This window comes from Aotus nancymaae, unplaced genomic scaffold, assembly GCF_030222135.1.
Source record: "Aotus nancymaae isolate 86718 unplaced genomic scaffold, 86718_ANA_hifiasm-v0.15.2.pri h1tg000007l, whole genome shotgun sequence".
In the NCBI taxonomy this organism is placed as follows: Eukaryota; Metazoa; Chordata; class Mammalia; order Primates; family Aotidae; genus Aotus; species Aotus nancymaae.
In genome coordinates this window covers 37,141,321-37,167,078 of record NW_026988418.1, presented here as the reverse complement: position 1 = coordinate 37,167,078, position 25,758 = coordinate 37,141,321, and the positions used below count along the sequence as shown (strand labels likewise).

General features: G+C 33.6%; 1 protein-coding gene across 3 annotated transcripts in view; it reads left to right on the top strand.

The window, feature by feature from the left end:
* Positions 1-25,758, top strand: part of LRRIQ3 (leucine rich repeats and IQ motif containing 3) — a 287,561-nt gene that overhangs the window by 34,882 nt on the left and 226,921 nt on the right. For 2 of the 3 annotated variants that reach the window (XM_021667704.2, XM_012442746.2), the window contains exon 5: positions 9,600-9,641. The exons of the other annotated variant lie outside the window; for it this stretch is intronic. In XM_021667704.2, coding sequence (XP_021523379.2) covers positions 9,600-9,641 — 42 coding nt within the window. The remainder of the gene's footprint in view (positions 1-9,599; positions 9,642-25,758) is intronic. 3 annotated transcript variants of the gene reach the window in all.

The window sequence follows — 25,758 nt, the reverse complement described above, 5'->3', positions numbered from 1 at the left end:
TTCCTGATTATGTGTTTGATGAGTAGTTAATGAGTTATTTCTTTCATAATTGATTAAAGCAAATAATTTTTTTAATCCTTCTCACATATAAGTTTAGAAGATTAGAATGTGTAGTATCTAGAGTTCTTACTTGCAAACAGCAGAAGCTAACTGGAAATGACTTAGACAATAATAGAATTTGTTAGAGGTTTATTCAGGAAGCTCATAAAAAATTCAGGAAGACACAATAACTGGCCTCGGAAAATGAACAGCAATGAGAAGCATGGCAGAACTGGCTCCACCAGAGTGTTCCTAGTTCTCTGTTACTATTGGCTGCTTGTCTCCCCATCATTCTGCTGCAGCTGTCATGAGTACCCTTATGTTTTCCTTGTGCTTTTGCATTGTTTCCTAAAAAGTGAAAATCCAAAAACAAAACATTGAATTGGTAAAGCTAAATCATATGACTGTGGCCTTAGCTCTTAGGAAACGAAAGATGAAATTTCTGTTTTCTTAAGTCATTCATACACTAGTGATAACAACATTAGTAGAGGTAGCCTAAACGGAAGGATTTTCGGATGTTGTATACCTCTAATAAATGTGCATTAAATTATTTTTGTGTCCATAGACCATATTATAATAAACAAGACTGATACGGGGTCTCTGTAATATTTCTGTAGGTAAAAATATTTCAAATTTAATTTAAAATTGTTTGTATATATATGTTTGTCTATCCAAATATGTGCCAAATATGTGTGTGTGTATGTGCACTTATTTTTCGTTTTTTCTCAAAAATTTCTAAGGCAGAATGGGAGAAAAGTGTGTGTGTGTGTGTGTGTGTGTGTACACATATATGTATAAATTAGGATAAAATACAGATATTAGGTTGGCAAACTATAGCCTGCAGGAAAAATCTGACATATTGTGTGCATAAGGAATAATGGTTTTTATAATTTAAAAGGATTGTTAAAAAAAAGAATAAGAACATATATACACTCTAATGCCTACATACCTGACTGATTATCTTTTTATAGAAAAAGTTTGTTAACTGTGACTGGTACGGAAGGTACAATGGAGATAATTTGGCAAATTTTTTTTTTGGCTGATTTTTTTTTTTTTAATACTGTTACAGGCCTCTGAATTTGAGGATTGCTCGAAGCTGTGTCCAAGAAAGTGAAAACAAAAAAAATACAACCGCTTTTTTTGTCTAATGTTTAAGTTGATAGAAAAATATCAATCTAGTTTCCCTGAAATATAAAATCTATTGAAAATAAAGGAAGTTTTCATGTTAAACTGGACTACAGAAATTCATTCTAGATTAGGTTGTCATATGATAACTAACTTAGAAATTTGCATTGTTGATTACTTTGGCAGTATTTGATATGTTCTTATCCTGGGATCTTGCCAAATATGGTTGCAAATAAGCCTCCTTATCAAATGAAGAGACACTGATTATAATCTAGGAAGTTAGCTAATTCTATCAGATATAAGGGCACTTTGTTAAGGAGAAAAGAGAAAAAACAAGAGTTACCAACTGAAAGGTGCCCAAATAGGTGAAGAATAAATGGATCATAGTTGATTCTGAGGCCAAAACATTAAATAGCAATATCTGTTTATGCATTTTAAATGTACATCATTAATGCTTCACTAGTTCTTACAGGAATATAAATTATTATAATACTCAAAACAGCATTATCACACCTAATGTGAATCTAGAAATGATTAGTCTCATTTAAAATTAAATTAAAGATTTACTTTAAGTATAAAAAATGTATTATGTACTTAATATAATTTGATAATATGAAAGCATTATAGGCAACTTTGTAGTACTACATCTAATGCTCCAATGGTATTACCTTAGCTACCCATGGAATACTTTTCGAGACTTCATTTTGGAATTATGAGATTAAAAGTTATATAATTCATAAAAGATTATTAAAACTTGTTATAGTAAATTATGTAATTCTGAATGCTGAGTGTGTTCAGCAATGATTATATTACTTATGTATAATGAAGATTAGGTTAATTCCTACCTTAAAATTTAGGTATCCTGAAGATAACATTAGCACAAGTTTCTTAATGCAAATTATATTTTAAATAATAAATGTATGCCAACATTTTTATTAATGTTTAATAAGGTGAATTTCCTGGTTATAGACAATGATTTAAAACATTGTCTAGCATTGCGTAAGGTGGGGATTGTTAACCATCTGTTAAGACAAAGTATGGATTCAAAGCAATACTATCTAAAATTTGCATCTTCAAAATTTACCTTACTTCGTTTAATGCTATCTTGAAACACAGATGTGCTTTTTTCTACCATTGACCAACCAAAAACTATCTTTATTAAAATGTTATTAAAGAATCAAGAACATTTTGTGACTGGGTAAACAATTTTAATAATTAAATATTATCCATAAAATAGTGTCTCACATTCATCTTACCCAGTTGAATAATGGCTCTGCTGAAGTTGTCAGAATTGGACCAAATCATTTCCTTATTTTATTTAAAATTTACTCCAAATAATATTAATTGAACTATTACTTTGCAATATATTTTGACTTCTTTGAAACTCAGAATAAAAAATAGATGTTTATATTAGTCTTTTTAGAAAATAGTTTTTAATGTTTTAGAAGTGGTACTAGGAGCAGAATATTTTGTGTTTGCTTTCTTTCAAAATGAATGGTCTTCTACATAGATACACATACAGCCGGCTTTATTGCTAACTTCTTGTCCTCATTAGACTTACTGGAAGACTGGTGGCATAAAAAGGTCCATTCCAATAATCCTGTGGGTCTTCCTGCACTTAAGGCATGAATAGTACATCCATCAGCAGGTTTCAGGAGCAGCAAAATTAAGTGGCATGGCCTTGATGTATGCCCTGATAATTCAAGCTGTAATAGCATGATCACTTCTGTCTGTCTTCTTTATGGATTCAGATAAATACAGCCCTCATTCTTTTAAGTAAGCACTTTTGGCCATTCCAGGAATAATTACCCTTTAAAAAATACAAAATTCCCATGAAATTGTATGTAACACATGAACTGAAATTTAAGCTACTTTAACAGTCAGCCCTATATCTGTGATATTTACTAACTCAAAGGTAAACTTTGTAAAGATATATGCACTCCCACGTTCATTGTGACATTATTCACAGTAGCCAAGATATGGAACCAACCCAAATGCCCATCAAGGAATAAACAGATAGACAATTTATTGAGTGTGTGTGTGTGTGTATGTGTGTGTGTGTATAAATGGAATATTATCCAGAATAATATTACTCAGTGCCTTTAAAAAGAGTGGCAAGAGTGAGAATTATTTAGGAGAAGAAGTGGTAATTCTCAATTTAATCTCTCCAGGATTAAATTATGAAACTCCTTTTGAGTTTATATTCCAGTTATCTTTTAATAGTGGAAAACAGAAGTGGACTGGGAAAAATTTTTCATAAAGCAACAAAATGAGTCTAACATTTTACCAAAATAATATCTGGTTTTTTTTTTTTTTTAGTTTTATGTAACTCATAATTTTGGATAAAAGTGACATAAAATTGTTGTAAAAATTAGAAGAACATTTTTATCAAACAAAATATGTATCTAATACATATTTACAAATAAAAAGTATTGAATTAAATTATCTGCATCTTAAAAATACTAGATATTCATAAATAACTCTTGAATAAATTAATGTCTACATTGGTGTGTTTAAAACATTACATTCAGAAATTTTAAAACTTTTAGAAACAATTCAAGCAATATATCTGCCCATTCATATTTTCTAGCTACTGTTTTTGTGGCAATACAGGCAAACTGAATTTTTTTCTTGAAAAAGCCATAGTTATACTTTTATGTACAATATTAGCTCAAACCATGTTTTATAGATGCAACATTGCCATCTAATCGTGCTTATTTTTAGAATCATCAGCTTATTTGTATTTTGAATAGATAATCTGTCATGTACTATTAAGAAACTGAAGTATATTTTTAAAATTTTACTACTGAATATATAAGTTAGAATAGATAACAAGAGTGGAGCTACAAATTTAGTTTTGAACATCTTGACAGCCAAAGAAAACATAGTTCCATGATGTTACTACATTAGTTGCTTGCTGTGTCTTAAGTGCTTTAGTTGTTTTAGGTGTTGAGACTACAAATAGATGCAAATTATGTTTCTTCATTATAAGAAGATAATAGTTCAGTTATAGAAACAGTATTTTATCTATTATGATAAATATTACATTAGACAAATATTCAGCCAACTTTGTGGGCATAAAATTAATTCTGATGGGGTGAGGTTGTAAAGAAGGACTTCATAAAGGTTATATTTAATTAATTGAGTTTTTCCAAAAATTTAAAAATTTCAGCAAGTTTGGAATGTGTATGTTTTTACCTTGGAAAGGATATGGTGCTAGAGGAGTGGGATTAGTGGTGAAGGATTTAATTCTAGTCAAAGTATAGCATGTGTAAAGTTACTGAGGTAGAGAAGGATATTTCACATTGATATGATAATAACTTATTTGGTGTGAATATATCATAGGGCAGGGAAAATAAGTTTAATTGCCTTTTAGTAGGAAGTCATGTTCTATATGACTTCAGTCCTTTGACTTTGAATTTCGCTGAGATTTGCTTATAGCCTATGCTTTTCATGTGTGCTTAAAAAAAAAAACAGTGGTCTCTGGCTGGGCATGGTGGCTCACACCTGTAATATCAGCACTTTGGGAGGCCAGGGTGGGTGCATCACGAGGTCAGGAGATCGAGACCATCCTGGATAACATGATGAAACCCCTTCTCTACTAAAAATACAAACAATTAGCTGGATGTGGTACACACATGCCTGTAGTCCCAGCTACTTGGGAGGCTGAGGCAGGAGAATTGCTTGAACTCAGGAGGCTGAGGTTGCAGTGAGCATATATCACATCACTGCACTCTAGCCTGGTGACAGAGCAAGACTCTGTCTCAAAAAAAAAAAGTCACCTCTGTTGTTATTGACTAGGATATTATTTGTATTTCTATTAAGTCATAGGTTAGGTGGTGTTCAGCTTTTCTATTCCTTATTAATTTTGGGATTACTGGTTTTATCAGTCACTGGGAGAAGTGCACTAACATCTCTCACTGTCATTGTAGATGTATTATTATTTCATTATAGTTAGGTCAAATTTTGCTGTATATATTTTGAGCTATGTTATTAGTTGCATAAAAATTTTAAATCATTATGTTAATCTGTCAATTTAATCATTTATCTTTATGAAATGACTTTCAGTTCTTCTAACAATCTTTATGGCCTAAAGTTTACTATATCAGATATATTTACACTTGTCTGTTTCATGTTTGGTTTTTACGTATTTATTTTCTATGCATTTTGTTATAATCTTTCTATACATTTATCTTTATCTGTTTATCTCATAAATAACAGAGTTTGGTTTTTTAAACCCAGTCTGACAATTTTTATATTAACTATCACATTTGGACTATTTACACTGAATGCTATTCTTGATGTTTGGAGTATTATATGCATTGGGTTATTTTTGCTTTTTGCTTTTCTCTCCTGTTCTGTCAGTGTTCTCCCTCATATTTCTTGCCTTGTTTGGAATTTAGTTTTTATGCTTGTATGTTTTCCCCCTCTACAGTTTTGGAAGATACACTCTATCTTTCCAATTTTGAAGAATTGTTAGTTCTGGCAATTAAAATATACTTAGTTACTTTAATATATTTTTATCTAATTAGTACCTTTGCTCGTCTTCTTGACCATATAAAATTTTAAATTCCACCTCCATTATATCATCTTTACAATTTTTATGCCATTTTGACTTGTACTTTAATTTTATCTGTGAGTTATAATAAGACATTAATGTTGTTCTTTCTTTACCATCAGTATTTATATCAAGAAATGTTGTCATTTGTTACAAGTAGTGGCAAACCATTGCAAGTGTGTAAGCACAGAAGAGATGTCATGAGATGTTACTCTATAGTTATGTGGAATAAAAGTTTAAACAAGGGAAAATGAAAGCCATCAATCTTGGGTTACTAAAATAGTTTAGGTGAGTCATAAGGGCCTGGAATAAAATATAGATGTAGGGATCCAAAAAAAAGGTATTTATGGGTAAAATACAGAGAATTTGGTCAGCAAATGGGTAGTGGTTGTTGTGATAAGAAAAAGAAGCATATGATGGATGACGCTAAAAATTTTGGTTTATGCAATTGCATGAATACTGGCCAGTCGTCATTACTTCCCTTCTTAACTTCTTGCTGTTTCCTTCCTTCCCTCCCTCCTTCCCTCCTTCCACTGAAGAGTTTGAAGTCATATTATACATTTTATTTTCCCAAAGCCATCATACTTTTGTCATTTACAGTTTAACATTTTACATATATAGTTTTATGGTATGTAGAAAGGTGTTGGTTATGTAAAATGTGCAGTAGCAATTTAATTTGTTGTTTAATTTTTAAAAGTGTTGCAAATAAAATAGGAATGAATTTAAAAAATTTAAAGAGACGATTTTTCCCCTGTAATTATATTAGATATATTGTCTATTAGGTATATATGATTTTTATTTAGATCATTGTAAAGGCATGTCTCCTGCCCCTTAGGAGCCAAAAGTTGAAAACAAAAGCAATCATGAATGCAAGAAATAGACGTAAATATTTCACCCTTAAAATACTTAACATATTTTTAACAAATGGCAGTAAAACAATAAACTTAATTCAGTGCTTGATGATGTAAATAAAGAACCATCATGAGGTTTGGCAGATAAGACTCAAAGTTTCCCACTTCAGCTGCTTAAGGTTTGAGTTATAGTATAAAATGAATCAAAATGGTTTTTCCTTTAGCCATAATAAATTCTACTGAATGGTAGTGAAAAGAGTAGAAAGAATGAAGAAGGCTAAGGACATTTTGCACTTACAGTTAACAAAATAATTACTAAGAACAGGCCTCCCCGTCTGCCTCTGAGAAATTGACTGGAATAACCAAAGTAAAAGGAAAATTGTGAGTGGCGTGTAAGAAGTTAGATAGAACTCATTAATACTCAAATTAAGAAATAATTCCAACACAAAAATCACAGTTCCTGAGGAATTTTTATTATTTCTAGTATATATATATATACACACACACACACACACACACACACACACACATATTAGATCTATATATATATTAGATCTCTTTCTTCTTTATGGATTCTTGAGAAATTCTTTATTCTTGAAATAGCCAGTAAGCTGCTCAGTAGGATTCCAGAGAGGTACCTTGGAAAGATGCTCACTGCTGTGCTAAGAAACTTTCTGTGTAGCCACCATCTGGCATAATGGCAAAACAACTTGGTCTTATAGAATGAATTGGGATGTGTGTCCTTCTCTATTTCTGGAGGGCTATGTGAAGGATTGGTATTATTTCTTCCTTAAATGTTTAGTAGAATTCACCAGTGAAGCCATCTGGGCCTTAGATTTTATCTATGGGAATATTTTAAATTGTGAATTCAGTTTTGCTACTTGTTACAGATCTATCTATGTTTTCTATTTCTTCTTAAGTTAGTTTTGGTAATTAGTGTCATTTAAGGAATTTGTCCATTTCATCTACATTTTCCAATTTGTTGGCATAATACTATTTCTCAGATTTTCTTTTTTTTTTTTTGTAATTTGGGGTGGGACTGGGAGTCTGCTCTTTTAAAAAATATACTTTAAGCTCTGGGGTACATGTACAGAACATGAAGGTGTGTTACATAGGTATACACATGCCATGATGGTTTACTGCATTCATCACCCCATCATCTACATTAGGTATTTCTCCTAATGGTATTTCTCCCCTATCCCCCCATGCCCTGTTATCCCTCCCTTAGCCCCCCACCCCGCAAGAGGCCCTAGTGTGTGATGTTCCCGTCCCTGTGTCCATGTGTTCTCATTGTTCATCACCCACTCATGAGTAAGAACATGCAGTGTTTGATTTTCTGTTCTTGTGTTAGTTTGCTGAGAATGATGGTTTCCAGCCTCATCCATGACCCAGCAAAGGACATGAATTCATCCTTTTTTGTGGCTGTATAGTATTCCAGGGTATATATGTGCCATATTTCATTATCCAGTCTATAATTGATGGGCATTTGGGTTGGTTCCAATTCTTTGTTGTTGCGAACAGTGCCGCAATAAACCTATGTGTGCATGTGTCTTTATAAAGAGAATACTTTATAATCCTTTCGGTATATCCCCAATAATGGGATTGCATGGTCGAATGATATTTCTATTTCTAGATCCTTGAGGAATTCCCACACTGTCTTCCACAGTGGTGGAACTAATTGACATTCCCACCAACAGTGTAAAAGTATTCCTATTTCTCCACATCCTCTCTAGCATCTGTTGTCTTCTGATATTTTAATGATCACGATTCTAACTGGTGTGAGACGGTATCTCAATGTGGTTTTGTTTTGCATTTCTCTAATGACCAGTGATGATGAGCATTTTTTCATATGTTTGTTGGCTGCATAAATGTCTTCTTTTGAGAAGTGTCTGTTCACATCTTGTCCCACTTTTTGATGGGGTTGTTTTTTTCTTGTAAATTTGTTTAAGTTCTTTATAGATTCTGGATGATATTTTTAATTTCTGTAAGGTCCTTAGTAATGTAATCTCTTTTTATTTTAGCAATATATGGCTTCTTTTGTTTTACTTAGCCATTTTGTTGATATTTTCAAGGAATCAATGATTTTATAAATTTTTCCTACTATTTTTCTAGTTTTTTATTTCTCTGATTTCCACTTTAATCTTTATTCCTTTCATTTTGCTTGCTATGGGATTCCTTTACCCTCCTCCCTCCTTCCCCACCCCACCTCAAATTTCTGAAGTGGAAGCTTGGATTTTGATTTGAGATATTTCTTATTTTCTGATGTAGACATTTGCAGCTATATTTTTTATCTAAGCAATGCTTTAGCTACATCTCATAAAGTTTTATATGTTGTGTTTTCATTCAACTCAAATAATTTATTATTGCTTTGGTGATTTATTCTTGTCCCCATGGTTATTTAGAAATAATAAATTTATTAAATATATTTGAATTTCCAAGATTTTCTTCTCTTATTGATTTCTCATTTAATTTTATCATGATTACTGAACATACATTGTTGATTTCAATTATTATAAATTTATTGAAACTTATTTTATAGCCTTGTTTATGAGATATAGCCTGGAGAATGTTTCATGTGAAGAAATTTCATTCTCATATTGGGTTAATTTTTCCAGAAACATCAGTTAAGTAAAGTTGGTTGATAAGGTTCCTATAATCTTCAGTATGTTTGTTGATTTATTGTGTTGACATTCTGCCTATTATTGAGAGTGTGGCATTAAAGTCCACAACTATTACTATTGAATTGTCTACTTCTTCCTTCAATTGTGCCGTTTTTTACATCATGTATTTTAGGGGCATTTTTGTTGGATGTACACATGTTTAGACTTGTTATGTGTACCTGATAAATTGATTATTTCAACACTGTAAATTTTTTGTCTTTGTTTCAGTAACATATTTTATCTTAAAAGCCAATTTTGTCTGATATTAGTATAGCCACTCCAGCTTTTTATAATTAGTCTTATTATGGTATTTTTGCATTATTTTACTTTTGTTTATTTATTTATTTATATTTTATTGCATTTTAGGTTCTGGGGTACATGTGAAGAACATGGAGGATTGTTTCATAGGTACATACATGGCAATGTGGTTTGCTGTCTCCATCACCATCACCTATATCTGGCATTTCTCCCCATGTTATCCCTCCCCAACTCCCTACCCCGCACTGTTCCTCCCTTAGTCCCCTCCAACAGACCTCAGTGTGTGATGCTCCCTTCCCTGTGTCCATGTGTTCTTATTGTTCAGCACCTGCTTATGAGTGAGAATATGCCATGTTTGATTTTCTGGTCTTGTGTCAGTTTGCTGAGAATGATGGTTTCCAGGTTCATCCATGTCCCTACAAGGGACACGAACTTGTCATTTTTTATGGCTGCATAGTATTCCACAGTGTATATGTGCAATATTTTCCCTGTCCAGTCTATCATCAATGGGCATTTGGGTTGGTTCCAAGTCTTTGCTATTATAAACAGTGCTGCAATGAACATATGTCTGCATGTGTCCTTATAATAGAACGATTTATAATCCTTTGGATATATACCCAGTAATGGGATTGCTGGGTCAAATGGAATTTCTATTTCTGGGTCCTTGAGGAATCGCCACACTGCCTTCCACAATGGTTGAACTAAATTACACTCCCACCAACAGTGTAAAAGCGTTCCTATTTCTCCACATCCTCTCCAGCATCTGTGTCTCTAGATTTTATAATGATCGCCATTCTAACTGGCGTAAGATGGTATCTCAATGTGGTTTTGATTTGCATTTCTCTAATGACCAGTGGTGATGAGCATTTTTTCATATGTTTGTTGACCTCATATATGTATTCTTTTGAAAACTGTCTGTTAATATCCTTTGCCCACTTTTGAATGGATTTGTTGTTTTCTTGTAAATCTGTTTTAGTTCTTTGTAGATTGTAGATATACGTCCTTTGTCAGATAGGTAGATTGCAAAATTTTTTTCTCATTCTGTTGGTTGCCAGTTCACTCTAATGATTGTTTCTTTTGCTGTGCAGAAGCTCTGGCATTTAATTAGATCACATTTGTCTATTTTGGCTTTTGTTGCCAATGCTTTTGGTGTTATAGTCATGAAGTCCTTGCCTATGCCTATGTCCTGAATGGCTTTGCCTAGGTTTTCTTCTAAAGTTTTTATGGTGTTAGGTCTTATGTTTAAGTCTTTAATCCAACTGGAGTTAATTTTAATGTAAGGTGTCAGGAAGGGGTCCAGTTTTTGCTTTCTGCATATGGCTAGCCAGTTTTGCCAACACCATTTATTAAACAGGGAATCCTTTCCCCATTGCTTGTTTTTGTAGGATTTGTCAAAGATCAGATGGTTGTAGATGTGTGGCGTTGCCTCTGAGGCCTCTGTTCTGTTCCATTGGTCTATATCTCTGTTTTGGTATCAGTACTGTGCTGTTTTGATTATTGTAGGCTTGTAGTATAGTTTGAAGTCAGGTAGTGTGATGCCTCCAGCTTTGTTGTTTTTGCTTATAATTGACTTGGCTATGCATGCTCTCTTTTGCTTCCATGTGAAGTTTAAGGTGATTTTTTTCCAGTTCTCTGAAGAGGGTCATAGGTAGCTTGATGGGGATAGTGTTGAATCTATAAATTACTCTGGGCTGTAGGGCCACTTTCACGATATTGATTCTTCCTAACCATGAGCATGGAATATTTCTCCATCTGTTTGTCTCCTCTCTTATTTCGTTGAGCAGTGGTTTGTAGTTTTCCTTGAAGAGGTCCTTTACATCCTTTGTTAATTGTATTCCTAGGTCTTTTATTCTCTTTGTAGCAATTGGGAATGGCAGTTCGTTCCTGATTTGGCTCTCTTTAAGTCTGTTATTGGTGTATAGGAATACTTGTGATTTCTGCACATTTATTTTGTATCCTGAGACTTTCCTGAAGTTGCTTATCAGTTTAAGGAGATTTTGGGCTGAGACAATAGGGTCTTCTAAATCTACAATCATGTCAGAGACTCAACAAGAAAAGAGAACTTCAGGCTAATATCCATGATGAACATAGATGCACAAATCTTCAATAAAATACTGGCAAACTGATTGCAACAGCACATCAAAAAGCTTATTCATCACAATCAAGTAGTCTTCATTCCAGGGATGCAAGGCTGGTTCAACATATGCAAGTCTATAAACGTAATTCACCACATAAACAGAACCAAAGACAAAAACGACATGATTATCTCAATAGATGCAGAGAAAGCCTTCAACAAAGTTCAACAGCCCTTTGTGCTAAAAGCTCTCAATAAACTAAGTATCGACAGAACATATCTCAAAATAATAAAAGTTATTTATGACAAACCCACAGCCAGTATCATACTGAATGGGCAAAAACTGAAAGCATTCCCTTTGAAATCTGGCACTAGACAAGAATGCCCTCTCTCACCACTCCTATTCAATATAGTATTGGAAGTTTGAACCAGACCAATCAGGCAAGAAAAAGAAATAAATGGTATTCAATTAGGAAAGGAGGAAGTCAAATTGTCTCTGTTATTTTACTTTTAGCTGATTCACATCTCTGAATTACAAAGTTTGTCTTGTAGACAGATTTATTAGAACTTATGTTTTGCTATTTTTAAGTTAATCTGAAAACACTTGTCTTTTTTTGTTTTGTTTTTTTTTTTTTTTAGACGAAGTTTCGCTCTTGTTGCCCAGGCTGGAGTGCAATGGTGTGATCTCGGCTCACCGCAACCTCCGCCTCCTGGGTTCAGGCAATTCTCCTGCCTCAGCCTCCTGAGTAGCTGGGATTACAGGCACGCACCACCATGCCCAGCTAATTTTTTGTATTTTTTTAGTAGTGACGGGGTTTCACCATGTTGACCAGGATGGTCTTGATCTCTTGACCTCATGATCCACCCGCCTCAGCCTCCCAAAGTGCTGGGATTACAGGCATGAACCAAACACTTGTCTTTTAATTGAAATATTTAATCCATTCACATTTAAAATTGTTCTTCATATATCTGGACTTATATCCACTGTTTTTCTTTGGAATTTTTATGTATCACGTGCATTTTCCCTATAGTTCTCCTACACCACATCCTTTTATATTAAACAGGTATTTTCTAGTCTACCTTTTGATTTCTTTCTTGCTTTTTACCTTATTTTTGTTATTTTCTCAGTGGTTCCTCTATGTACTACAATATATATCTTGTCACATTTTATTTCAAATTAATACTACCTTTATTGCAGTAAAATATATAATTTTGCTCCAGTATAACTTAAATGCCTCTACCTTCCTTTGTCCTATTGTTACTCTATGTTGCATCTATATATGGTATTTTAACCAAACAAAAGAGTGCTACAGTTATTGTTTTTAAAGAGATTGAGGAGGAAATATATTCTTATAGACTTTGAAATTAATGTACATATTTATAATTTCTGTTACTCATATTTTCTTCCTGTGAATTGAAGTTGCCGTCTGATGTCACTTCAGTCTGCTATGCCATAGTAGAACTTTTGCACCGTGTAGGTAGAAGTGGTAGGGGTTATGAGGGGGCCATTGGTAGTAGGAGCAGCACCAGGCTAAAATGCTACAAACTACCCAGTGTTCTTATTTATATTTATTACTGTTTCATCAATAAGTACTTTTTATTTTGTTGTATGCTCTTAGTCAATTTCTAGTCTTAAGATGGTAATTTTTGGAAATTTTGTTCAGTTTTACAATTACTCTTTGGAGAGAGGAGTTGCCAAGTCCCTCACTCAGCCATTATAGAAGACCTCTATTTTAAAGAAATAATTTTTGAAGATCAGATACTCTTACTCCAATAATATTAGAAATGAGTAATAAAAATGAGGAAATTTTTCTGGGAATCAAAAAATACTCTCATAAATAATACTTGAATCAAAAATTCAAATATGAAGTTAAAAAAAGCATTGAATGTCATTTCATATAAGATAAATAGACTACAGCTGAAATAATATATAAGGAAGTTAAATAGACTACAGCTGAAATAATATATAAGGAAGTTTAAAGATTTTTATTTAAAAACAAACAACAATTACTCTTAAAAGTGGAAATACTGATTGAAAGAGGTACAGCAAGGTAGCAGAATAGAAACCTCTACTGATCATTCTCCTTGTAGAAAAACCAATGGAACCACTATCTGTACAAAATAATCATCTTCATAAGAACCAAAAATCAAGTGAATAATCAAAATGTTTGGTTTAATCTTTGTATCAATGAAGGAGGCACTCAAGAGGTAGGAAAGCGAGTCTTCAATTGCCAACATCACCCTTCCCCCCTACTCTGGCAGTGGCCACATGGCATGTAGAGAGAATCTGCACTTGGGAGAGATAGCACAGTAACTGTGGGACTTTGCATTTAAACTCAGTGCTGCCCTGTCATAATGGAAAGCAACACTGGGTGGAAATCAGCCAGTGCCCATGGAGTGTGCATTGAGACCAGATATAGCCATAGGGAAATTGCCCATCCCAGTGGTCAGAGCCTGAGTTCTAACAAGCCTCACCACCTTAGCCAGGGCTAAAGTGCTCTAGGGGGCCTAAATTAACTTGAAAGCCAGTTTAGGCCACAAGGTCTGCAATCTGTGGGCAAGTTCTGGTGCTGTGCTGGCTCAGAGACAGTGGAGTTGATGGGGTTGGGAGTGCACAACTTAATGAGATGCGAGACAAGCAGCCAAGAGAGGGTTTGCATCACTCCTCACACACACTAGGCAACATAGCTTGCAGTTCCAAGAGAGATTTCTACCTCCTATTTGAAGAGAAGAGAGAGACAAGTAAAGAGGACTTTTTTTTTTCAACTTTGATACCAGTTTACCTACAGTAGAATTGGGCATAAGGCAGAATCCTTTGGCCCCATTCCAGGGCCTAGCTCTCGGACAATATTTCTAGACATACCCTGGGCCAGAAGGGAACCTATTGTCCTGCAGTCCTAGCAGGATTCATTATCTCCTAGCTAAAGGTCCCTCAGATACTGAATAATCAGCAGTGATACCCAAGCAGTACCCTTGGTTGATACTCAGAGACATACTGGCTTCAGATGTGACCCAGCACATTCCCAGCTGTGATGACTATGGCTAGGGACTCCTGCTTGAGGAAAAGGGAGGAAGAGTAAAGAGGACTTTGTTTTACAGGTTAAGTACCAGCTTGGCCCCAGTAGGGTAAAGCACCCAGGGTTCTCAGATTCCAGGCCTTGGTCTTGGCTCTGAGATGGCATTGCTGTACCATCCCTCAGCCAGAGGGGGGCTCCCTTCACTGAAGGGAGAGTCCTAGGCCTGGCAGCATATACCACAAGCTGACTGAAGAGCCCTGGGTCCTTGAATAAACATCAGAGGTAACCAGGCAATACTCACTTACCACATAAATGAGGTAGTGATAGTGATGGGGAGAGACTTCTCTGCTTGTGGATAAAGGAGGAAAGTATGGGAAGGACTTTGTTTTGTAGTTTGGGAACTAGCTCAGCTACAGTAGAATAGAGCACCAGGTAGATTCCTAAAGTAACTGACTCAAAGTGCTGACTCTTGGATGGCATCTCTTGACCTACCTAGAACCGGGGGGAACTTGCCACACGGAAGAAAAGAAAACAAGCCTGACTGGCTTCACCACCTGCTGATTTTAGAGCCCTGCAAGCTCAAGTGAACATAGATGATAGCAAGGCAGTGGTTACTGAAAGACTTGGTTGAGCCCCAGTTCTGTGCTGGCTTTAGGTCTGACCTAGCACAGTTCCAGTGGTGGTGGCCACAGGGATGCTTGTGCCACCCTTCCCCCAACTATATGTAGCTCATCACAGAGAGAAAAAGAGACTGTTTGTCTAGGGGAAACTAGAAAGAGAACAAGAGTTTTTGTTTGGCAATCCAGATAATTCTTCCAGATCTTATCCAAGACCACCAAGGAAGTACCTGTATGAGTCTTTAAGAGCCACAGCATTACTGGGCTTGGGTTGCTCCCTAATGTATATATAACTACAGTGATCAAAAACTTAGATCACAACACCCAAATTCCTTTAAATATCTGAGAAATCTTCCCAGGAACACACATACAAACGACTTCAGACTGCAAAGAGTCCAATAAATATCCAGTTCTTCAGTGGCCACACACTGATAAACATGCACAAGCATCAAGACTATCCAGGAAAACATGATGTCACCAAACAAACTAAATAATGCACCAGGGACTAATCCTGGTGAAAGAGACATATGTGAACTTTTAAACAGATGATTTAAAATAGCTGTCTTGAGGAAACTCACAGAAATTCAAGATAACATGCAGATGGAATCCAGAATTCTATGAGATAAATTTAACAAACAGTTTGAATAATTAAAAAGAATGAACCAAAAACTCTGGAGTTGAAAAATGCAGTTGACATACTGAAGAGTAAATCAGTCTCTTACCAGAAGAATTAATGAAGTAGAAGAAAGAATTAGTGAGCTTTAGAGGAGACATGCTATTACAAAATACACAGAGAGAACTGAAAAAAAAAAGGAATAAAAAAGAATGAAACATGCCTACATGATCTAGAAAATAGCCTCAGAAGGGCAAATCTAAGAGTTTTTGGCCTTAAAGAGGAGGCAGAGAGAGAGATGCGATATATACAATTTATTCAATGAGATAATAACAGAGAACTTTCCAAACCTAGAGAAAGATGTCAGTATTGAAGTGCAAGAAGGCTATGGAACACCAAACAGATTTAACCCAAAAAAGAGTATGTCAAGGTATTTAATAATCAAAAACCTAAAAGTTAAAAGTCAAAGATAAAGAAAAAAATATCCCAAAAGCATCAAGAGAAAGGAAACAGTTAACCTAGATGGAGCTCCAATATATCTGGCAACAGAATTCTCAGTGGAAACTTTTAGGCCAGGAGAGAGTGGCATGACATATTTAAAGTGCTGAAGGAAAAAAAAGCTGTATCCTAGAACAGTATGTCCAGTAAAAATATCCTTCATATAGGAAGAAGAAAGAATTTCCCATATAAACAAAAGCTGAGGGATTTCATCAATACTTGACCTGCCTACAAGAACTGCTAAAGGGAGTACTTCAATCAGAAAGAAAATGGAGTTAATGAGTAATAAGAAATCATCTGATGATACAAAACTTAGTGGTAATAGTAAGTACACAGAAAAACAGAATATTTTAACACTGTAACTGCAAGTCTACATTAGCCATATCTTGTGTAAAAATACCTAGAAGATAACTATTCAAAAATAATAACTACAACAACTTTTCAAGATGTAGACAGTACATTAAGATATAAATAGAAACAACAAAAAGTTAAAAAGCAGGGGAATGAAGTTCAATGTTGAATTTTTATTAGAATTCTCTTTGTTTATACAATCATTGTTAAGTCATCATCAGTTTAAAATAATGAGTTACAGAATATTATTTGCAAGGGTCATGGTATCCTCAAATAAAAAAAATACAGCAGATACACAAAAAAGAAAAAGCAAGAAATTAAAACATATTATCAATGAAAATCACCTTTACTAAAAGAAAGGAAGGAAATAAAGAGAAGATCACAAATCAATTAGAAAATAAGTAACAAAATGGCAAGAGTAAGACTTTACCTATCAATAATAACATTGAACTCTCTCTAGACTAAACTCTCTAATTAAAAGCATAGAGTGGCTGAATGGATGAAAAAACAAGACTTAATGATCGGTTACCATTAAGAAATACACTTTACTTATAAAGACACAGATGGACTGAAAATAAGGGACAGAAAAAGACATTCCATGTTCTTGGATTAGAAGAATCAATATTTTTAAAATGTTCAGACTACTCAAAGCAATCTGTAGCTTCAATGCAATCCCTATCAAAATACCAATGGAAACTAAAATGGAGCAGGAATAGCTATACTTATACCAGACAAGATACATTTCAATACAAAAACTGTAAAAAGAGACAAAGAAGGTCGTCATATAATGGCATCATATAAAGAAGGGATCAATTCAGCAAGGGGATATAACAATTTTAAATATATATGCACCCAAGACTGGAGCACCCAGATATATAAAGCAAATATTATTAGAGATAAAGAGGGAGATTGACCACAAAGCAATAATAGCTGGAAACCGCAACACCCCAGTTTTGGTATTCAACAGATCACCCAGACAAAAATATCAGCAAAGACTTAATCTACATTATAGACAAAATAGACCTAATAGATATTTACAGAGCATTTCATCCAATGGCTGCTGAATGCACATGCTTCTTCTTAGCACATAGATCATTCTCAGGGATAGACCATATATTAGACAACAAAACAAGCATTAAAATATTTTTTAATAATTGAAATTATATCAGATGTCTCCTCTCATGACAATAGAATAAAACTAGAAATCAACAACAAGAGGAATTTTGGAAACTGTACAAACACATGGAAATTAAACAATATGCTCCTGAATGACGAGTGGATCAATGAGCAGATTATGAAGGAAATTTAAAAATTTCTTAAACCTAATGGTAATGGAAGTAGAACATACTAAATATTATAAAATACAGTGAAAGCACTACTAAGAAGTAAGTTTATAGCTCTAAGCACCTATATCAGAAATATTAAAATATCTTTAAATAAACAACCTAACAATGCATCTTAAAGAATTAGAAAAGCAAAAGCAAATGGAAACCAAAATTAGTGGAAGACAAAATAATAATAAAGATCTGAGCAGAAATAAATCATTCTGCAAGGCCAGTATTATCGTGATAAAAGAATCAGAAAAAGACACAACAAAAAAAGAAAACTACATTACAGTATCCCTGATAAACATTGATGCAAAAATCCTCAACAAAATACCAGCAAACCAAAATCAACAACACATTAAAAAGACTATTCATCACAACCAAGTGGAATTTATCCCAGGGATGCAAGGATGGTTCAACATACATAAATCAATCAATTTGATGCATCATATTAACAGAATTGAAGGACAAAACTTATATAATTATTTTAATTGATGCTGAAAAAGCATTTGATAAAATCCAATATCCCTTTATGATAAAAACCCTTAAAAAAAAATAACGTCTAGAAGGAACATACCCCAACAAAATAAAAAGTGTATACCATAGACCCACAGCTAGAATCATACTGAATGGGGAAAAACTAAGTCTTTTCTGTAAGATCTGGAAGATGACAAGGATGCCCACTTTCATCACTGTTATTCAACATAGTACTAAAGTCCTAGCTAGAGCAATCAGACAAAAGAAAGAAAGGGCATTCAAATTGGAAAGGAAGAAGTCAAATTATCCTTGTTTGCAGCTGATATAATCTTATTTTGAAAACATCCAAAAATCCCACCAAAAAAATTTGAGAACAGATAAGTAAATTCAGTATAGTTGCAGGATACAAAATCAACATAGAAAAACCAGTGACATTTCTGTGTGCCAACAACAAACAATCTGAAAAATAAATCCAGAAATTAATCTTATTGACAATAGCTAGAATTAAAGTTAGAACCTAGGATTTAACCAAAAAAGTGAACAATCTCTACAATGAAAACTTAAAACATTGATGAAAAAAAATTGAAGAGGACACAAGAAAATGGAAAGACATTCCATGTTCCTGGATAAAAAGAAACAATATTTTTAAAATGTCCATACTACTCAAAGCAATCTATAGATTCAATGCAATTCCTATCAAAATACCAATGACATTCTTCACAGAAATAGAAAAAACAATCCTAAAATTTTTATGGAACCATAAAAGACCAAGAATAGTCAAAGTCAGCCTGAGCAAAAAGAACAAAATAGGAGTAATCACATTGCCTGACTCCAAATTATGCTACAGAGATATAGTAACCAAAACAAGTTACTGTCATAAAAACAGACATATAGAACAATGGAACTGAATAGAGAACCCAGAACCAAATCTATACATCTACAGGGACTTCATTTTTGACAAAGGTGCCAAGAACATGCATTGGAGAAAAACAGCCTCTTCAGTAAGCGGTGTTGGGAAAATTGGGTGTCTGTAGTCAGAGCAATGATGCTGGACCACTGTCTCTCACCATATAGAAAAATCAAATCAAAATGGATTTACAGCTTAAACCTAATACCTCAAACTATGAACTACTATAAGAAAACATTGGAGAAATTCTCCAGGATATTGGACTGTGTAACAACTTTTTGAATAATACACCACAAATAGAGGCAACCAAAGCAAAAATGGGAAAATTGGATCACATCAAGTTTAAGAGCTTCTGCACAGCAAAGGAAACAATCAATAAAGTGAAATAACAACCTTTAGAAATGGATAATATATTTGCAAAATATCCATGTGACAATGGATTAATAGCCACAATATATAAGGAGCTCCAAAAACTCTATATGAAAAAAATCTAATAATTTGATTATCAAAGAGACAGGCAAAAACAAATGCTGGCATGGATGTAGAGAAAAGGGAACCCTTTGGCATTGATGGTAGGCATGTAAATTAGGACAACCACTATGGACAACAGCTTCGATGTTCCTCAAAAATCTACCATATGATCCAGCATTCCCACTGCTAAGGACATACCCAAAGGAAAGGCAATCAGTCTATTGAAGATATAGCTGCACACCTATGTTTATTGTGACACTATTCACCATAGCCAAGATTTGAAAGTAACCTAAGTGTCCATCAACAGATGAATTAATAAAGAAATGACACAGAAAGACAAGGTTTGGTTATTCTTACTCATTTGTAGGAGCTGAAAATTAAAACAGTTGAATTCATGGAAGTAGAGATAGAATGATGGTTACCAGAAGCTGGAAGGGTAGTAGGGTGGGTGGAGTGGGGACAGTTAATGTATATAAATATGTAGGTAGATGTAATGAATAAGATCTAGTATTTAGTAGCACAACAGAGAGACTATAGTCAAGAGTAATTTATTGTACATTATAAAATAACTAAAAGAATATGTTTGTATTGTTTGTAAAACAAAGAAAGGATAAATGCTTGAGGTGATGGATTTCCCATTTATCCTGATGCGATTATTATGCATTATAGGCCTGTATCAAAATATCTCATGTACCTCATAACTATATACACCTCCCATTTACCTACAAAAATTAAAAATGTAAAAATAAGTAAATAAAAGTTGAAATGGAAAATTAACACAGAAGCTAAACAAAAAAACTTGAGTTAGGAAATAATGCTTTTAATTTTAATTTTTAGCTCCCGCAAATGGGTGAGAATTAAGAGCTTATTCTCTTAAAAGACTAAATAGATAGGTGCAGGATAGAAAAAAATATTTTAGAAAATTAATGAGAGGATCTATAACTAGAATTAATGAATAATATTAAAATTATATAAATAACATATGAAACTATGAAATTTTAAAGTCTAGAGAAAAACTTCTCACCAGCTTACTGTGCCATATAGACATGCCCATAAGGGGTTATGGTTCAGCAATCAGCACAAGCCTGGTCAGCCATAATCCTCGGCACCTTTTGGCAGGCTCCTTCCAGCCACAAGTTAGTTGGTTTGTTTTCAGTAATAAACAAATAATATCATTTTCTTTGTTTGCAATTACATGGAAAAGGTTGGATGGCACTTACCTGCCAAAATGAGAATGATATCTAAGCAAATATGAACCATCAAAATGGACTCAAGTATAATATCTCTATAGACCAATAAGCAAAAAGTAAAACAGTGAACATTGACAAAGACACTATTCTCAGGTGGTTTTATTTCTGAGTTAAATATAATCTTTAATGAACAAGACTATAATATTATTTAAATCGTTCTTTCCTATAGGAAACGTTTTTAAAACACCCATTTATTTTATTAGGTTGGTATAATTTTAATTCTAACACATGACAGGGGGATAAAAATGTTACTGCCCAGCATCAGGAATACAGGTAGACACAAAACTTAAATGTTAGTCAGTCATCATGTTCTGCATGACCAAGAAAGGTTTATTCCAGGAATGGAGGGATAACAAGTGAGAAATTCTTAATACAACTAATTAAAGGAGAAAATATAATCATGTTATTGAGTGCCCAAAAAGTAATTTAGTAAAATTAGCATTTATTTCTAATAAAAATAGTTTTAAAAGACTATGCTATTTAATAAATATTATCATAATTATTTTGAAATTTTAATAAAATAAAAAGCACCGAATTTTTAACATTCTTTTGGAGTTTCAAGTTAAGGTCATACACAATAATATAAATCTGGCCACATGTTTAGAAAATAAGAAAGAAATTATATTATTATATGATGTATTGATATGAATGGTAAATCAAAGAGATTATTAGAATTAAAAAATTTGCCTGGCTGGTGTCTGGATTCAAAATATGCATATATAAAAATGGATGTTTTTTCTTCATACTAACAAAATTCCAATTGCATATAAATGGAAAATTTTTCTATTTCATCCTGTTAATAAAACTAGAAAATATGTAAGAAACAGCATACAAAAGATAAAGGACATATGTGAAAAAATAATAACTTCTTATCAAACAATAAAACCTGAACAATATAAATAAACACTATATTTCTGGGTGGGAATTCAGTATAATACAAATAATCATCCTTTCTAAGTTTATATTTAAACATAAGGCTTTTCAATTACAACCTTATTTTTGTAAAGATACTGGGAAATATGTTTTTAAAGTTCCTGAAAAAGAAAATTAAATGCTTTAAAATATCCAAGAAACAACTGAAAAAGTATGCAGTGGCAAAATTTTTTATCTTTCTAAACAAAATGATTTTTTTTACCATACACCCATAAACAAAAATATATTTCAGATAAGTTAAAACATTACATATAGCACTTTAGAAGATAATTAAATTGAATATTTTTGTAACCTTGTTGTGGGGGAGACCATCTGTAAGTGACCTATAAATGGAGAAAATGTATTTAACTACTTTCAAAAGAACCTGTCTATGCAAATCAGAAAATGTTCACATATAAATGGTTTGTATGTAAAGTAGTTGAGCAAAGAAAAATGAGTCAGAAAAAAATGGACAAAGGATGTGAATAGACAACTTATAGAAGAAGAAATATAAATTACCAACCTACATATGAAAAGATATTTAACCTCATTAATATTTAAGAGTATGCAACGTAAGTCAGCAATGAGCTATATTTCCCTAATAATTTGGAAAAAAAATTTAAGTAGGATAATAGTTCTTATAAGGATTTAAGAGAAGGGGAATTATATTACTTGTGAGAATTGCTACCACCATTTTAAAAAACGAAATGACAATTCTTACTAAAATTAATTTTTAAAGTATTATACTATGTGTAATGTTTAATTTTATGTGTCAACTTGGCTAGGCTACGGTGCTCAGTTACTTGGTCAAACACCTGTCCAGATGTTGTTATAAAGATAGTTTTTTAGGTGTGATTAACATTTAAATTTGTAGACTTTGAGTGAAGCATATTACCCTCCATAATGTGGGTGAGCCTCATCTAATCAATTAAAGGTCTTAAATAGAAAGACCCAGTTTTTCTGAAGAAGCAATTCTGCCTCAAGTCTGTGACAAAGAAACCCTGCCTGAATTTTCAGACTGCAGATTTGGACTCGAGATTGCAACATCAACTTTCCTTTGCTGGCCTGCCCTACAGATTTCAGACTTGCCAGCTTCTACAATTGTGTGAGCCAATTCCTTAAAATAAATCTCTCTCTCTCTCTCTCTCTCTATATATATATATATAAAATAAATATACATATATAGAATAAACAAATCTCTCTATATATCTCTATATATCTATATATCTATATCGATATATAGAGAGATATCTTTTCTACTGGTTCTATTTTTCTAGTGAATTCTGACTAATACACTCTTACACAAGCAATAAGAGTTCTTGAAACTTATAGTAAAAAAATAAAATGTGTATATGGGAGGTGTGGGGGTAGAGGGGAGGGAAAGACAGAAAGAGGAGAGAGCAAGAGAGAGAGAGCAAAAGAGAGATTGTCTTATTTGTAGTGGCAAAACTTTTAGAAAACTTTTGTGTCCTTTATTGAAAACTGGATACAAAGACAACATAAAATACTATGCAGTTGTTAAAAAGTAATGAGTTAGTTCTAAAATTTAATTTGGGATATTTCAGCAATGTACTAAGTTAGAAAAGCAAGTTACAAAAAAGTACATTTGTAGTAACTGAGCGAGTTAGAAGGAATGCGCCACACACTGAGTTCCAAATTAAGCGACCCTAGAGACAGCTAATGCTTAAAGTTCTCGGCCCCAAGGAGGGGACTTGATTATCTTTTATACCTTGATTTAGGTAAGTTGGGGTACCTAGCTGAAGTGGAATTTTACAGAAGCAGAAAAGCAGGTTAGAGGAAGGGGCTGTGGGCACAGGTGGTTTCCATATAATTTAATGATCAGAGAAGAACAGGGGTGATCAGGATCTTTTTACACGATGATCAAAGGGAAACATTTTTCTTCCAATAGCAGGGGAGAGGTATGCCAAGCAGGATGCGGTTACAATGGTTACAAGTGTTAAGAACAGTAGCTTCAATGCTTCTAAGTGCAGTATGACCCAGTTAGGCACCCAAAGGGGCTGTGATAAGGAGGGGGAAGCCAGGTTGGAGTTTACAGCTAAGATGGAGTCAGTGATGCCAGCCCAGGGTAGGTTATTACACATTTAACAAACTTCTGTGTTTGCACAAAACAAGGGCAAAAGTTTATGTTTGTTTGAAGAAGGGAAAAGTGTGGAACCAAATGTGTAGGTAGGTCCTTGTGCAATGGTCTGTAAAGGAGAGAGTGTACTAATGATTGATAATGATATGTATGTGTATACAATTTAAAAAATGTATACATATATATGTGGGTGTATTTTTATTTTACAAAAAAGGATATGTTATGCCTGCTATTTTCTAATAGCGTTGTTTCCATTTTCTGTAGTATCGGATATTATTCCATAAGAATTTTTAATAGCTACATGTATTCCTTTGAATGGATATGTTTTATTTAGGGAAATTCTCCCTTCTTGGTGGGCATTATGATTTATATTTTCTCTGAATTATAAAAAGATAGGGACAAAACCTCATAAATTTACATATGCATGTATATCCATTATAATGCCTTTATAAACAGTTTCTAGAATTTGATTTGCCAGGTCAATGGGTATATAGAATTGTATTTTTTTATTCTATTACTGATACTAGTAATTGCTAGTTATATGGTATATTATTATTATTATTTATTTTGAGACAAGCTTGCACTGTCACCCAGACTGGAGTGCAGTGGCATGATCTCAGCTCACTGCAAGCTCTGCCTCCTGGGTTTAAGTGATTCTCCTGTCTCAGCCTCCCAAGTAGCTGGGATTATAGGTGTGCGTTACCATGCCAGGCTAATTTTTGCATTTTTACTAGAGACAGGGTTTCACCATGTTGGCCAGGCTGGCCACCCCATAAATTTACATATGTATGTATATCCATTATAATGTCTTTATAAATAGTTTCTAGAATTTGAATTGCCAGGTCAATGGGTATATAGAATTGTATTTTTATTATTATATTACTGATACTAGTAATTACTAGTTATATGGTGAATTATTATTGTTATTATTACTTATTTTTAGATAATCTTGCACTGCCACCCAGACTGGAGTGCAGTGGCATGATCTCAGCTCACTGCAAGCTCTGCCTCCTGGGTTTAAGTGATTATTCTGCCTCAGCCTCTCAAGTAGCTGGGATTACAGGTGTGCATCACCACGCCTAGCTAATTTTTGTATTTTTACTAGAGACAGGGTTTCACTATGTTGGCCACTCCTGACCTCAAGTGATCTGCCCACCTTGGCCTCTCAAAGTGCTGGGATTACAGGCATGAGCCATCTCACCCAGCTGGTATATTATTAATATTATCAAGACAATATTTGTTTTTCTATTATTTCTGCTAATAATAGTACTACTGTTAATACAAATAATAAGATAAGGTCCTGTGGAATTTGCTTATCTTTTCTTCATACTTTTTACATGAGACTCTTGTCATTAAGGCAAGTCTTTATATAATGAAATGAGCCACAAGAGTGAAGGTGGTTGGAGGTAGCTCTTAAAGGCTATGTTGAAAATGAATATTTCCAATTGTGATAAAATATACACACCTTTTCCATCTATCAATAGTTTTACTTTCAATCATTGCCAAAGTTACCTGGAAAATTACCTTTTATCTTCAGTTCTGGGTAACTTCTACTTAAAATATTTTGATGTGCAAGTGTTCTGAAGATGATAGTGACTTTTCCTTTACTGATTGTGATGATTATTTTTAAATAATTTAATATACCTTTCTTTGATTT